Here is a 16437-nt window from a genome sequence, read left to right as displayed (position 1 = left end):
TAAATAAAGGTTTGTCCCAAATACATACATTTAAATATCACTCGATCTGGACAGAATTTGATAGACTTCTACACAATCTATAGACTCAAAATTTAAGTCGGCTAATGCACTAGGGTGGAACACAATGTTAGTAAAAAATGTGGGAAACATTTAAATCTGAAGCAATTTTAAGGAAACTTTGCAAAAGTTGCAACCTTTCGACTAAGCAGTGGCGATTTTACAAGGAAAATGTTGGTATTTTTACCATTTTTGTCGAAATCAGAAAAACATATATATGGGAACTATATCTAAATCTAAACCGATTTCAACCAAATTTGGCACGCATAGCTACAATGCTGATTCTACTCCCTGTGCAAAATTTCAACTAAATCGGAGCAAAAAATTGGCCTCTGTGGTCATATGAGTGTAAATCGGGCGAACAATATATATGGGAGCTATATCTAAATCTGAACCGATTTCAATAAAATTTGGCACACTTGACTATAGTACTAATTTTACTTCTTGTGCAAAATTTTAAGCAAATTAGTATAAAACTCTGGCTTCTGGGGCCATATAAGTCCATATCGGGCGAAATATATATATGGGAGCTATATCTAAATCTGAACCGATTTCTTCCAAAATCAATAGGGTTCTATTCTGAGTCAAAACACAATCTTGTGCCAAATTTGAAGTCGATTGGACTAAAACTGCGACCTAGACTTTGATTACAAAAATGTGTTCATGGGTATTGCAAACATGTGCACTAACTTATAATACCCTGTTCCACAGTGTGGCGCAGGGTATAAAAATTTTGTCAAAATTTTATTTCTATAGAAAATTTTGTCAAATTTTATTGCTACAGAAAATTTTGTCCAAATTTTATTTCTACAGCAAATTTTGTCCAAATTTTATTTCTATAGAAAATTTTGTCAAATTTTATTGCCACAGAAAATGTTGTCCAAATTTTGTTTCTACAGCAAATGTTGTCCAAATTTTATTTCTACAGCAAATTTTGTCAAAATTTTGTCCAAATTTTATTTCTACAGAAAATTTTGTCCAAATTTTACTTCTATAGAATATTTTGTCAAAATTTTATTTCTATAGAAAAGTTTGTCAAATTTTATTGCTACAGAAAATGTTGCCCAAATTTTATTTTTATAGAAAATTTTGTCAAAATTGCATTTCTATAGAAAACTTTGTAAAAATTTTATTTTTATAGAATATTTTGTCAACATTTTATTTCTACAGAAAATGTCAGAATTTTGTTTCTATAGAAAATTTTGTCAAAATGTTTATTTCTATATAGAAAATTTCTCAACATTTTTACTTCTATAGAATACTTTGTCTAAATTTTTTCTATATATAAATTTTTTTTCATTTTTTTTTTTTGGAAAATTTATTTCTAAAGAAAATCTCTCTACTAAGAATTCTACCAATATACCGTCCAGTAAAAATCTACCTTTTATGTAGAATTCTACCTACTGTGGCGACCCTGCTTCTAGAGCATTCTGTAGACGAGCTGATTATTTCAAATTGCACCAATAGGTCATTGTAGTACAATTGTACTAACATTTACATCCCTGATGCAGACTGATACACACAATGATAGAAGGCGATAGGATTACAGCATGAGTAAGCTGCCCAATGGCAAATATTGAGGTTTGCTATCAAAACCAACAAAATGTTTAATTGAATCAATTTAATATTAAATTAAATAAAATTTGGAAATACACAAGAATTAAATTAATCAAGTATAGTTGTAATTACATTGATCATATTCGCGATTGCAACAATTTCAATTAAAAAAATAATTGGATCAATTAAAATTAAATCAGGAAAAACGAATTTTCTGTATATAAAAAAAAATAGAATTTAATTAAACTGAAAAACTGGAATTTATATATTTTTATTGTACAAAATTCAGTTATATTAAAATGAAAAAATTAAATAATTGTTGTAGTGAATTAATAAAATTAATTAAATGTAATATAATTAAATTATATATATTTCCTTATAACTGTAACAAAATAATGTTCATAGCTTATTATACCATCTTATCTAGTGTAGCTGACAGCTACTCCAAAATATTTCGAAAGTTTTGAATCAATTTAATATTAAATTAAATAAAATTTGGAAATACACAAGAATTAAATTAATCAAGTATAGTTGTAATTACATTGATCATATTCGCGATTGCAACAATTTCAATTAAAAAAATAATTGGATCAATTAAAATTAAATCAGGAAAAACGAATTTTCTGTATATAAAAAAAAATAGAATTTAATTAAACTGAAAAACTGGAATTTATATATTTTTATTGTACAAAATTCAGTTATATTAAAATGAAAAAATTAAATAATTGTTGTAGTGAATTAATAAAATTAATTAAATGTAATATAATTAAATTATATATATTTCCTTATAACTGTAACAAAATAATGTTCATAGCTTATTATACCATCTTATCTAGTGTAGCTGACAGCTACTCCAAAATATTTCGAAAGTTTTATTGTGTGCTCTATGGTTTTGAGAACAAAAAATTGAAATACATTTAGGTTTAGATTTCCAAGAAGAATAGATTTAGTTTAGTCTTTGGGTAATAATTAATCAACAAACATTTCCAGATATGTTTTTAAGATATTGGATATTTATATTTGGAGTTTTTTGTATCCTACAAACACAAGCCAAACTGCCCTTGATTTATCCCAAGATTAGCGGAAGTAATGTTAAGGTAAGCTAATTAACAATATTTAAAAAATATTTCATACAAAAATTAATAAAAGATTAGAAATTTTTTTAAAATTTTATTTCTATAGAAAATTTTGTGAAAAATTTTATTTCTATAGAAACTTTTGTCAAAATTTTATTTCTATAAAAAGTTTTGTCAAAATTTTATTTCTATAGAAAATTTTGTCAAAATTTTATTTCTATAGAAAATTTGTCCGAATTTTATTTCTATAGAATATTTTGTCCGAATTTTAGTTCTATAGAAAATTTTGTCCAAATTTTAGTTCTATAGAAAATTTTGTCAACATTTTATTTATATAAATAATTTTGGGAAAATTTTATTTCTATAGAAATTTTTGCTCGAATTTTATTTCTATAGAAAATTTTGTCAAAATTTCTATAGAAAATTTTGTGAAAAATTATATTTCCATAGATAATTTTGTTAAAAATTTATTTCCATAGAAAATTTTGTCACAATTTTATTTCTATAGAAAATGTTGTCAAAATTTTATTCCTATAGGAAATTGTGTCTGAATTTTTTTTCTATAGAAAATTTTTGTCAAAATTTCATTTCTATAGAAAATTTTGTACACATTTTATTTCTATAGAAAATTTTGTCTGAATTTTATTGCTATAGAAAATTTTGTCAAAATTTTATTTCTATAGAAAATTTTGTCAAAATTTTATTTCTATAGAAAATGTTGTCAAAATTTTATTTCTATTGAAAACTTTGTCTGAATTTTATTTCTATAGAAAATGTTGTCAAAATTTTATTTCTATAGAAAATTGTGTGTGAATTTTATTTCTATAGAAAATTTTGTCAAAATTTCATTTCTATAGAAAATTTTGTCAACATTTTATTTCTAAAGAAAATTTTGTCAAAATCTTATTTCTTTAGAAAATTTTGTCAAAATTGTATTTCTATAGAAAATTTTGTCAAAATTTTATTTCAATAGAAAATTTTGTCAAAATTGTATTTCTATAGAAATTTTTGTCAAAATTGTATTTCTATAGAACATTTTGTCAAATTTACATTTCTATAGAAAATTTTTCCAAAATTATATTTCTAAATTTTGTCAAAATTTTCTTTCCATAGAAAATTTTGTCAAAATTTTATTTCTATAGAAAATTTTGTGAAAATCTTTATTTTGTGAAAAATTTTATTTCTATAGAAAAATTTGTCTTTTTTGTTTCTATAGAAAATTTTGTCCGAATTTTATTTCTAAAAAAAATTTGTCAAAATTTCATTTCTATAGAAAAATTTCTCAACATTTTATTTCCATAGAAAATTTTGTCAAAATTTTATTTCTATAGAAAATTTTGTCAAAATTTTATTTCTATAGAAAATATTGTCAAAATTTTATTTCTATAGAAAATTTCGTGAACAATTTTATTTTTATAGAAAATTTTGTGAAAAATTTTATTTCTATAGAAACTGTTGTCAAAATTTTATTTCTATAGAAAATTGTGTCTGAATTTGATTTCTATAGAAAATTTTGTCAAAATTTCATTTCTATAGAAAATTTTGTCAAAATTTTATTTCAGTAGAAAATTTTGTCAAAATTGTATTTCTATAGAAAATTTTGTCAAAATTATATTTCTAAATTTTGTCAAAATTTTATTTCCATAGAAAATTTTGTCAAAATTTTATTTCTACAGAAAATTTTGTGAAAATTTTTATTTCTATAGAAAAATTTTGTGAAAAATTTTATTTCTATAGAAAATTTTGTCTGAATTTTATTTCTATAGAAAATTTTGTCCGAATTTTATTTCTTTAGAAAATTTTGTCAACATTTCATTTCTATAGAAAATTTTGTCAACATTTTCTTCTGGGAGGCGCCGTGGTGCAATGGTTAGCATGCCCGCCTTGCAAACACATGGTCGTGGGTTCGATTCCTGCTTCGACCGAACACCAAAAAGTTTTTCAGCGGTGGATATCCCACCTCAGTAATGCTGGTGACATTTCTGAGGGTTTCAAAACTTCTCTAAGTGGTTTCACTGCAATGTGGAACGCCGTTCGGACTCAGCTATAAAAAGGAGGTCCCTTGTCTTGAGCTTAACATGGAATCGGGCAGCACTCAGTGATAAGAGGGAAGTTCACCAATGTGGTATCACAATGAACTGAATAGTCTAAGTGAGCCTGGTACATCGGGCTGCCACATAACCTAACCTAACATATATAGAAAATTTGGCAAAATTTTATTTATATAGAAAATTTTGTCAAAATTTTGTTAAAAAAAAAATAGTAGACAAAAAATAGACAAAATTTTATTTCCATAGAAATATTTGTCAACATTTTATTTCTATAGAAAATTTTGTCAAAATTTTATTTATATAGAAAACTTTCTGCACATTTGCATTTCTAAAAAACAATCTTGCAAAAAATTATTTCTATAGAATATTTTTGGCAAATTTTATTTCTATAATAAATTCTTGGAAAATTTTATTTCTGTGAAAATTTTTGCAAAATTTCATTTCTATATTTTAGTTGATTTTTGGCTTTGGTGTTCCCTGGGATGGTTTGCTTGTTGAAACCATTACATCCGGTATAGTTTGGCGTATACACTTTCACTTACCTGGATCCTTACAACAGTTAAGACATCGAACTGTTACCAAACTGGGAAGGCAATTTGATGATGATGAGTCTAATTCTCTGGATGGCAATTATCCGTCGACGAATTCCACTTTGGATGGTATAAATGAATCAGCACTTGAGAAATATGTTCACATGAGTTATCGTTGGGGAGTTTATCGCAGCATGGAGGGCTTGGCTGAAAGGTAAATAGAAAGAATTTTAATCTCATCAAATAAATATCAAAGATTATTTGGAATATTTCTTTATTGGCATAGAATGGGTTTGAATGGACGTGTTTGTGTATTGAAAAGTATTTGTGAAGCTTCCCAAGATCCCTTCCATTATGCAAATGGATTATGGGGTGAATTGATGTATATATTGTTGACGTAAGTATTTTTATTATAATTTAATTTAAATTATTTTAAATACGGAGAGAAAATATAATATATAAAAATATAATATTTGATAAAAACAAAAATAATTGAAATATTACATATTTCCATTAATATTTTAATTTAATAAAAAATATATCGAAGTAAATATATAATTTAAAATTGTGGAGTTCTAAATGAGAAATTAAATTTCTTTTAAAACTTTATCAAAAGAAAAATCCAATTCGTTGGTTTTAATTCAATTGGTTTTTGTTTTAAAACATAAAAAAATTAATTAATTAACTAATGCAATGTTCCATAGCCTTTGGTGTATATCTGGCGGGCTGAGATGATTTAATTTTGGTCTTATATCCCTACGGGAAATGGAACAACAACAGGATCGGTACAGGACTAGTCCCTGGTGTGTATGGACCAGTCCCAGTTCTGGTCAAAATGTATGGAAGGGACCGGTCACTTTAACATGGGTTTGTCATTAACGGGGTAAATTTACACATTAGGGCACGAGTTGGATTCATTCCAAAAGACACGACCTGGGACAATTTAGCAGGAGCACTTCTTAGACAGGCCCTCAGGACCCACACTCGGACAAACTCTTAGAAAACTGTTTCAGTTTGGGTACCCGATTCGCATTCGAACATTTGAAAACATACAATAGGTTATTTTGATAATTTTGTTTCACCAAATGTGTAGATCCAAAAAGATTTTAATATCAAGCGTCTACGGAAATCAATAAATTACGACTATTTAAAAATTGCAACTAACTGCACCGGTACCAGTTCTGTGATGGGTCCGTCAGTGGCAATTTGCACCAATTTCCCGTTGGGAAAAATTAGTATTTATTATTATGTTTTTTTTTTGCTAAATCCAAAACAAATTTTTTGTTTTGAATTTAATAAAAAAAATTAATTTACTATAATTTAGTTCAACTAAATTTCACTAAAATTAATTTTGTTTTTTTTAATGCTATTTAAATTCTATTGTAGGCCATCATCATCGGTTGATAAACTTTCCGAGCATAGTGACAATGACTATTATCAAGCTGAATATTTGGGTCGTTCTGGTGGAAATTGTGAATCGGTCTTTGGAAAATGTCCACGTTCTTTGTTATCTCATTTTAGTAATTTTTATAAACTTACAGATGAATTGAGAGAAATATTTTTTTAAATGATCTACATGTTTGGAATATTATTGAAGATACAAAAATAAATAAAATAATGGAAAAAAGTTAAAACAGAAAATTGCCATTCATATCTCTATACAAAAAAGAAGGTTTCTGTTTTTAAGCGTAATTTTTATTATTTATTGTAAATTTTAAAAACTATAATGAATATTAAACCACTAACTAAAAATTTCAGTATAATTAAAAAGTGGCAAAATCTGATAAAAGGGTGGCAAAAAATAGTATCAAGTATGGCATTTTGTGGCAGAGTATCGTAGCAAAAAAAGTGGCAAAATTGTGACTAAATTGGCATAACGGTAACGTCGAATAGCTTGATGACTGCTAATCTATCATAATGACATAAATTAAATCTATCATAATGACATAAATTAAATTTTAAGAAAAACCACAACTAAATCCTAAAAGTAGACTTTAGTTTTGAAAAATTTCCTAGTTCTTTGTTATCTCATTTTAGTAATTTTTATAAACTTACAGAATTGAGAGAAATATTTTTTTAAATGAACTACATGTTTGGAATAATATTTAAGATAAAAAAAAATAAATAAAATAATAGAAAAAGCTAAAACAGAAAATTGCGATTCATATCTCTATACAAAAAACAAGTAAGGAAAGTCTAAAGTCGGGCGGGGCCGACTATATTATACCCTGAACCACTTTGTAGATCTAAATTTTCGATACCATATCACATCCGTCAAATGTGTTGGGGCTATATATAAAGGTTTGTCCCAAATACATACATTTAAATATCACTCGATCTGGACAGAATTTGATAGACTTCTACAAAATCTATAGACTCAAAATTTAAGTCGGCTAATGCGCTAGGGTGGAACACAATGTTAGTAAAAAAATATGGGAAACATTTAAATCTGGAGCAATTTTAAGAAAACTTCGCAAAAGTTTATTTATGATTTATCGCTCGATATATATGCATTAGAAGTTTAGGAAAATTAAAGTCATTTTTACAACTTTTCGACTAAGCAGTGCCGATTTAACAAGGAAAATGTTGGTATTTTTACCATTTTTTGTCGAAATCATAAAAACATATATATTGGAGCTATATCTAAATCTGATCCGATTACAACCAAATTTGGCACGCATAGCAACAATGCTAATTCTACTCCCTGTGCAAAATTTCAACTAAATCGGAGTTAAAAATTGGCCTCTGTGGTCATATAAGTGTAAATCGGGCGAAAGTTATATATGGGAGATATATCTAAATCTGAACCGATTACAACCAAATTTGGCACGCATAGCAACAATGCTAATTCTACTCCCTGTGCAAAATTTCAACTAAATCGGAGTTAAAAATTGGCCTCTGTGGTCATATAAGTGTAAATCGGGCGAAAGCTATATATGGGAGATATATCTAAATCTGAACCGATTTCAACCAAATTTGGCACGCATAGTTACAATGCTAATTCTACTCCCTGTGGAAAATTTCAAATAAATCGGAGCAAAAAATTGGCCTCTGTGGGCAAATAAATGTAAATCGGGCGAAAGCTATAAATGGGAGCTATATCTAAATCTGAACCGATTTGGCTGATATTTTGCAAGTTTTACGAGACCCATAAAATATTCGGATGTACGGAATTTGAGGAAGATCGGTTGATATACACGCCAATTATGACCAGATCGGTGAAAAATATATATGGCAGCTATATCTAAATCTGAACCGATTTTTTCCAAAATCAATAGGGATTGTCTTTGAGCCGAAACAGGACCCTATACCAAATTTTAGGATAATCGGACTAAAACTGCGAGCTGTACTTTGCACACAAAAATACATCAACAGACAGACAGACAGACGGACAGACGGACAGACAGACAGACAGACGGACATCGCTAAATCGACTCAGAATTTAATTCTAAGCCGATCCGTATACTAAAAGGTTGGTCTATGATTACTCCTTCTTGGCATTACATATAAATGCACAAACTTATTATACCCTGTACCACAGTAGTGGTGAAGGGTATAATTAGGTTTCAATTTTTTAAGCATAATTTTTATTATGTTTTTTTTTTTTTTGTTTTTAACTATAATGAACATTAAACCACTAACTAAAAATTTCAGTATAATTAAAAAGTGACCAAATCTGATAATGGGGTGGCAAAAAATAGTGAAAAATATTAATTTTGTGGCAGAGTGTCATAGAAAACAAGTATATACGGCCGTAAGTTCGGCCAGGCCGAAGCTTATGTACCCTCCACCATGGATTGCGTAGAAGCTTCTTCTAAACATTGCCATCCACAATCGAATTACTTGGGTTGCGGTAACGCTTGCCGATGGCAAGGTATCTTAAAACCTCCTAACAACGTCTTCTAAATTGTAAGTAAGTCCATACGTAATATATATTAAATTAAAAAAAAAAACAAGTAAGGAAAGTCTAAAGTCGGGCGTGGCCGACTATATTATACCCTGCACCACTTTGTAGATCTAAATTTTCGATACAATACCACATCCGTCAAATGTGTTGGGGGCTATATATAAAGGTTTGTCCCAAATACATACATTTAAATATCACTCGATTTGGACAGAATTTGATAGACTTTCACAAGATCTATAGACTCAAAATTTAAGTTGGCTAATGCACTAGGGTGGAACACAATTTTAGTAAAAAAAAAAATGGGAAACATTTAAATCTGAAGCAATTTTAAGGAAACTTCGCAAAAGTTTATTTATGATTTATCGCTCGATATATATGTATTAAAAGTTTAGGAAAATTAGAGTCATTTTTACAACTTTTCGACTAAGCAGTGCCGATTTAACAAGGAAAATGTTGGTATTTTGACCATTTTTGTCGAAATCAGAAAAACATATATATGGGAGCTATATCTAAATCTGAACCGATTTCAACCAAATTTGGCACGCATAGCAACAATGCTAATTCTACTCCCTGTGCAAAATTTCAATTAAATCGTAGCAAAAAATTGGCCTCTGTGGTCATATGAGTGTAAATCGGGCGAAAGCTATATATGGGAGCTATATCTAAATCTGAACCGATTTCAACCAAATTTGGCACGCATAGCTATAATGCTAATTCTACTCCCTGTGCAAAATTTCAACTAAATCGGAGCTAAAAATTGGCCTCTGTGGGCAAATGAGTGTAAATCGGGCGAAAGCTATATATGGGAGCTATATCTAAATCTGAACCGATTTGGCTGATATTTTGCAAGTTTGTCGGGACTCTTAAAATATTGGAATGTACTGAATTTGAGGAAGATCGGTTGATATACACGCCAATTATGACCAGATCGGTGAAAAATATATATGGCAGCTATATCTAAATCTGAACCGATTTTTTCCAAAATCAATAGGGATCGTCTCTGAGCCGAAACAGGACACTATACCAAATTTTAGAACAATCGGACTAAAACTGCGAGCTGTACTTTGCACACAAAAATACATCAACAGGCAGACAGACAGACGGACAGACAGACGGACATCGCTAAATTGACTCAGAATTTAATTCTAAGACGATCGGTATACTAAACGATGGGTCTCAGACTTTTCCTTCTTGGACATACACATGCACAAACTTATTATACCCTGTACCACAGTAGTGGTGAAGGGTATAAAAACGATTAAATAGGTATATAATAGAGGTCTGCACAATTCTATTTGTAAATGCAGAGTACACGTGCACTTGCTACATGAGTACATCTATTTAAGAGAGTCGCAAAACTATTGGTACACATTTTGATGAACACCAAAAGCCACGAGTAACTTCTTGTTGCTACTCTGATGTCTTCACTACCAACAAACACATATTCCTCTTTCTCTCTTATTGAAGTGTACTCAGAGTGATCACGTCGAGTATGTTGCGAAAACAAAACTTCATAGAGTACTCCATGTACCACGTGCAGTTTCAGAAATATAAAAAAACAGTTACTCTCAATAATATATGTTTTGGTTTGTTATAAAGAACGGCAAACGTTAAGGTAAGTGTGTGACATACATAGATATATGAAATATGTGATATACATACATATCTGTGATTAATAATAATGGAAAGTTTTGCTTCGCATATAACTGAGAAATACTTGTGGTACCACGTGAAGTGAAGATTGTCCATGTTGTACTTTTTCTCAAGTACTTACATTTTTATTGTTCCTTTTTTTCGGAACACATATTGTTTCGGATAAGTACTTGGTGGTATTTGACAAGCAAGTGTTCTCTTCACTTCACTACTTGCGCTCTGAGAGAAAGACAGTGTATGTACTATATTCGACAGCGAATTGCATACATGTAGTGAAAAGTTATTCGATGCAGACCTCTAGTATATAATTCAGTTTGACAAAATTTTTTTAGATATTAAATTTTAACAAAATTTTCTATAGAAATAACATTTTGACAAAATTTTCTATTGAAATAAAATTTTGGTAGATTATTTTTGGCTCGAGTGGCAACCGTGATTATGAACCGATATGGACCAATTTTTGTGTGATTGGGGTTCGGATATATATAACTATAGACCGATATGGACCAATTTGGGTATGGCCATATACTAACGCCACGTTCCAACGCCATGTTCTAAATTTCAACCGTATCGAATGAAATTTGCTTCTCTTAGACGCTCCGCAAGCCAAATCTGGGGATCGGTTTATATGGAGGCTATACATAATTATGAACCTATGTGGACCAATTTTTGCATGGATGTTAGAGACCATATACTAACACCACGTTCCACATTTGAACCGGATCGGATGAATTTTGCTCCTCCAAGAGGCTCCGGAGGTCAAATCTGGAGAATGGTTTATATGGGGGCTATATATATTTAGTTATGGACCGATATGGACCAATTCTGGCACGGTTGGTAGAGACCGCAAGCCAAATCTGGGGATCGGTTTATATGGGGTCTATATATAATTATGGACCGATGTGGACCAATTTTTGCATGGTTGTTAGAGACCATATACCAACATCAAATTTCAGCCGGATCGGATGAAATTTGCTTCTCTTTGAGGCTCCGCAAGCCAAATCTGGGGATCGGTTTATATGAGGGCTATATATAATTATGGACCGATGTGGACCAATTTTTGCATGGTTGTTAGAGACCATATACCGACACCATGTACCAAATTTCAGCCGGATCGGATGAAATTTGCTTCTCTTTGAGGTTCCGCAATCCAAATCTGGCTATCGGTTTATATGGAGGCTATATATAATTATGGACCGATGTGGATCAATTTTTGCATGGTTGTTAGAGACCATATACCAACACCATGTACCAAATTTCAGCAGGATCGGATGAAATTTGCTTCTCTTTGAGGCTCCGCAATCCAAGTCTGGCGGTCGGTTTATATGGGGCTATATATAATTATGGACCGATGTGGACCAATTCTGGCACGGTTGTTAGAGACCACGTTCCAAATTTCAACCGGATCGGATGCAATTTGCTTCTCTTTGAGGCTCCGCAATCCAAATCTGGGGATCCGTTTATATGGGGGCTATATATAATTATGGACTGATGTGGACCAATTCTGGCACGGTTGTTAGAGACCATATACCAACACTATGTTCCAAATTTCAACCGGATCGGATGAAATTTGCTTCTCTTTGAGGCTCCGCAATCCAAATCTGGCGGTCGGTTTATATGGGGGTTATATATAATTATGGACCGATGTGGATCAATTTTTGCATGGTTGTTAGAGACCATATACCAACACCATGTACCAAATTTCAGCAGGATCGGATGAAATTTGCTTCTCTTTGAGGCTCCGCAATCCAAATCTGGCGGTCGGTTTATATGGGGGCTATACGTAAAAGTGGACCGATATGGCCCATTTGCAATATCATCCGACCTACATCAATAACAACTACTTGTGCCAAGTTTCAAGTCGATAGCTTGTTTCGTTCGGAAGTTAGCGTGATTTCAACAGACGGACGGACGGACATGCTTAGATCGACTCAGAATTTCACCACGACCCAGAATATATATACTTTATGGGGTCTTAGAGCAATATTTCGATGTGCTACAAACGGAATGACAAAGTTAATATACCACCTATCCTATGGTGGTGGGTATAAAAATGGACAAACTTGTGGCTAAATTGGCATTACGGTAACGCCGATTAGCTTGATGACTGCTAATCTATCCTAATGACAGAAATTTTAAATTTTAAGATAAAAAACCAGAACTAAAGCCTAAAAGTATGCTTTAGTTTTTCAAGCGTCTATTTATTGTAATTTAAAAAAAAATATTATTTCACTCTAATTAAAAAGTGTTATACTCTGATAACAGGGTGGCCAACTTTGCAAAAAGTATGACATTTTGATGGTAAAGTGTCATAGCAAAAAGAAAAAAAGTAGCAAATTTGTAGCTAAAGTGGTACAACGGCAACACTGACTGGTAGGATAGGTTAGGTTAGGTTGCAGCCCGATGTATCAGGCTCACTTAGACTATACAGTCCATTGTGATACCACATTGGTGAACTTCTCTCTTATCACTGAGGGCTGCCCGATTCCATGTTAAGCTCAATGACAAGGGACCTCCTTTTTATAGCCGAGATCGAACGGCGTTACACATTGCAGAGAAACCACTAAGAGAAGCTTTGAAACCCTCAGAAATGTCACCAGCATTACTGAGGTGGGATAATCCAACGCTGAAAACTTTTTTTTTGGTGTTCGGTCGAAGCAGGAATCGAACCCACGATCTTGTGTATGCAAGGCGGGCATGTTAACCATTGCACCACGGTGGCTCACACTGACTGGTAACTATCAAAACTAATATAATGACTGAATTATTAAAGGATAAAGCCTTAAAATATGCTATTGTTTTTGAAGCCTATATCAAAATTTCTAACATTTTTTAAACTTTTCACTTTTTGTAGCATACATTTAGGGGCATATTCAATTTTATATCAAATGCCAACAAAAGAATAAAAAAATTTTCCTAGATTAAAGCTACAATGAAAATGAAATATTAGAATTACCATCCTCAAATACTTGATGAGGCATTATCACGTCATAAGCATACATTGACCTTTTCAAGGCAAGGCAAAACAATTTCTAAAGAGAAAAATAATGATTATGGGTAAAAGTAAAAAATAGTAGCCTTTCTCCACCATTGTTTTTCTTCACGCCAGGAGATCCTCTAATAACAGATAGTTAGTTGTAGGCATACTTTCTTTTTCTTCTAGGCCTTTGTGCAAAACAAAAAAGGGAAATCTGTTGGTGCTCACTAGCCATGAAAAAACAGTTAAGCAATTTCTTCCTACGCTTGCTCCTTAACAAGAAACCAAATCAGTTGGAAGACCTTCTTGTAAAAGATGTGTGGAAATGTTTTTTGTTGTTGTTGTTGTTTTTCCCCAGCACAACTAGTCCCAACAAAACGTTTCCGTTTTATTTTTCTAAGGCTCCACATTTCCGACCGGATGATGAGGGGGCACATAGAGCCCAAGAAAGGATTTGCACTTGTTATTGTTTCAAAGCAAAACAAAACGACAACAACAAAAAATAATAAATAAACCGAAGTAGTGGCTTTTCATTTTCTCCATTCACTTCTTCATCATCCACCAGGAGGACTCAAGTGTGTGTAGCAGTTTAAGTTGTTTTTCCTGTTAAACTCATCTAAAGGATATGTAAGGATATACCAGCAAGTAAATCTACAATCAAAGAATGGCTATAGCAATGTCTACATGTGTGTGAGTGTGTGTGTTGTCTACTGAATCCTGAAGATGATGGCTGCCATGCTTGATTTCTTTTTGTTTTTCTCACTTATCATATGGCTGACAATGGGATATGAAGAAAGAAAGCCCCTATCCAGTGTTAGTCGGAGCCACCGGCACCAGCTTTCCAGACAATCACACTTGGCATGAAAGACAAGTTAGCTGTGATGAAAATTTGCCACAATATTAAGTACCATTCATATATGTGCGGTATTATGTTTCCATTGTTGATTACTATTTAAGAAGTCAATGACATAGCCACGAAAAGCCTTACATTTCAGGTTCTGAGCTAAACAAAAACCCTAATACGAGGAAGGAAAAAAGGGAATTGATTTATTTATTTATTTATTTTTTTTTTTTTTTTGAAAAAGTCATTTGATGTGAGAATATCAAAAAATAAACAAATAAAATTGATTGAAAATATTTAATTTTTTTAAGATATTTAGAAAACTAAAAAAAAAAAATAACAAATACTGAACACGAAGAATAAAAATAAAATAAAGTGAATTGAATTGATTTTTTATAAGATATTTTATAAAAATAAAATCAATGTTAGGTTAAAGTGGCAGCCCGATTAAGATTCATGCTCACTTAGACTATTCAGTCCATTGTGATAGGTTAGGTTAGGTTAAAGTGGCAGCCCGTTACGTTGTGAATTGTGACAAAAAACCTTATAATTAAATTTAATTAACGTCATTCATTATTTATTGTAATTTTCAGACCTAGAAAAAATATTAAAGGTCTCTGTAATCAAAAAGTGGTACATTCTGATAAAAACGGTGGCCCAACATTGCAAAAAGCAAAAAAAAACTATGCAAAAGTTGGTCCATATCGGTCCATAATTATATATTTCCATATAAACCATTCCCTAGACTTAATTTCCACTTTTTGGAGCTGATGCAACACTGCCAGTTTCACGGTAAGACGGTAAGATACACCCATGTTCGCATATCCACTTCAATTCCACTTCCACTATTCACGTCAAATCCACGAACGTGAAAATTTGGTGTTCTTAATTCCACGTTCTTTTATGAACTTTTCTGTAACCAGCTGGGTTGCACAATTCACCCAAAAATTCACTAAGGCCGAAATCAAAATAAGTGGAATAAATAGACTTATTTTAATTTATTATTTTTTTAATTAAAAATGACGTAGTTTTAATAAAACTCATGTATTAAATATAAAACATTTAAAATTTTTTACCCGAGTATTTTTTTAAGCGGAAATACCCCCCTCTTGGACATAATTCAACTTTCACTAAGACTTTTGCAAGTGAATTGATTTCACGAAAATTCCGGTGAAAGTGGATTGTAGGACACGAAAATCATGAAATTGATTCACATTCACCTGAAAGTGGATTTGGGAACATGGGCAAAAATTTGAAAAAAAAAATACCAAAATTCAACCAAATTTAATAAATCATATATAAAATTGTTGATGAAATTTTTGTGGTTAGTATTTTTATAAAAACTGATGTCACAATTTTACTTCCATTGAAAATCTTGTCAATATTTTATTTGTATAGAAAATTTAGTCAAAATTTTTTTTCTATAGAAAATTTTGACAAAATTTTATTTCTACAGGAAGTTTTGTTAATATTTATTTCTATGAAAAAATTTGTCAAAATATTATTTCTGTAGAAAATGTTCTCAAAATCGTATTTTTGTAGAAGATGTTGTTAAATTTTTATTTCTGTAGAAAAACTTTGTTAAAATTTTAGTTGCAGAGAAAATTTTGTCAATATTTTATTTGTATAGAAAACTTTGGCAAAATTTTATTTTTATAGAAAACTTTGACAAAATTTCTATTCTTATAGAAAATTGTGACAAAACTTTATTTCTATAGAAAATTTTGTCAAAATTTTATTTATATTGAAAATTTGTCAAAATTTCATTTCTTTAAGAAAATTTTGTCA

General features: G+C 30.7%; 1 protein-coding gene across 1 annotated transcript; it reads left to right on the top strand.

Moving 5' to 3' along the window:
- The first annotated feature begins 2594 nt into the window (after positions 1-2594).
- Positions 2595-6905, top strand: LOC142229963 (uncharacterized). Its single transcript, XM_075300560.1, has 4 exons — positions 2595-2711; positions 5196-5485; positions 5558-5668; positions 6658-6905. The coding sequence occupies exons 1-4, from the start codon at positions 2607-2609 to the stop codon at positions 6836-6838; spliced, it is 687 nt and encodes a 228-aa protein (XP_075156675.1). The 5' UTR covers positions 2595-2606; the 3' UTR covers positions 6839-6905.
- The last annotated feature ends 9532 nt before the right edge of the window (positions 6906-16437 follow it).

This window comes from Haematobia irritans, chromosome 3 (genome assembly GCF_050003625.1).
Source record: "Haematobia irritans isolate KBUSLIRL chromosome 3, ASM5000362v1, whole genome shotgun sequence".
In the NCBI taxonomy this organism is placed as follows: Eukaryota; Metazoa; Arthropoda; class Insecta; order Diptera; family Muscidae; genus Haematobia; species Haematobia irritans.
This window is presented reverse-complemented; position numbering and strand designations above follow the sequence as displayed.

Coding starts and splice junctions, on each gene's coding strand:
- LOC142229963 (XM_075300560.1), top strand. CDS start 2,607: ATGTTTTTAAGATATTGGATATTTATATTTGGAGTTTTTTGTATCCTA. Junction 2,712..5,195: donor TTAGCGGAAGTAATGTTAAG/GTAAGCTAATTA, acceptor TCTATATTTTAG/TTGATTTTTGGCTTTGGTGT. Junction 5,669..6,657: donor TTGATGTATATATTGTTGAC/GTAAGTATTTTT, acceptor ATTCTATTGTAG/GCCATCATCATCGGTTGATA.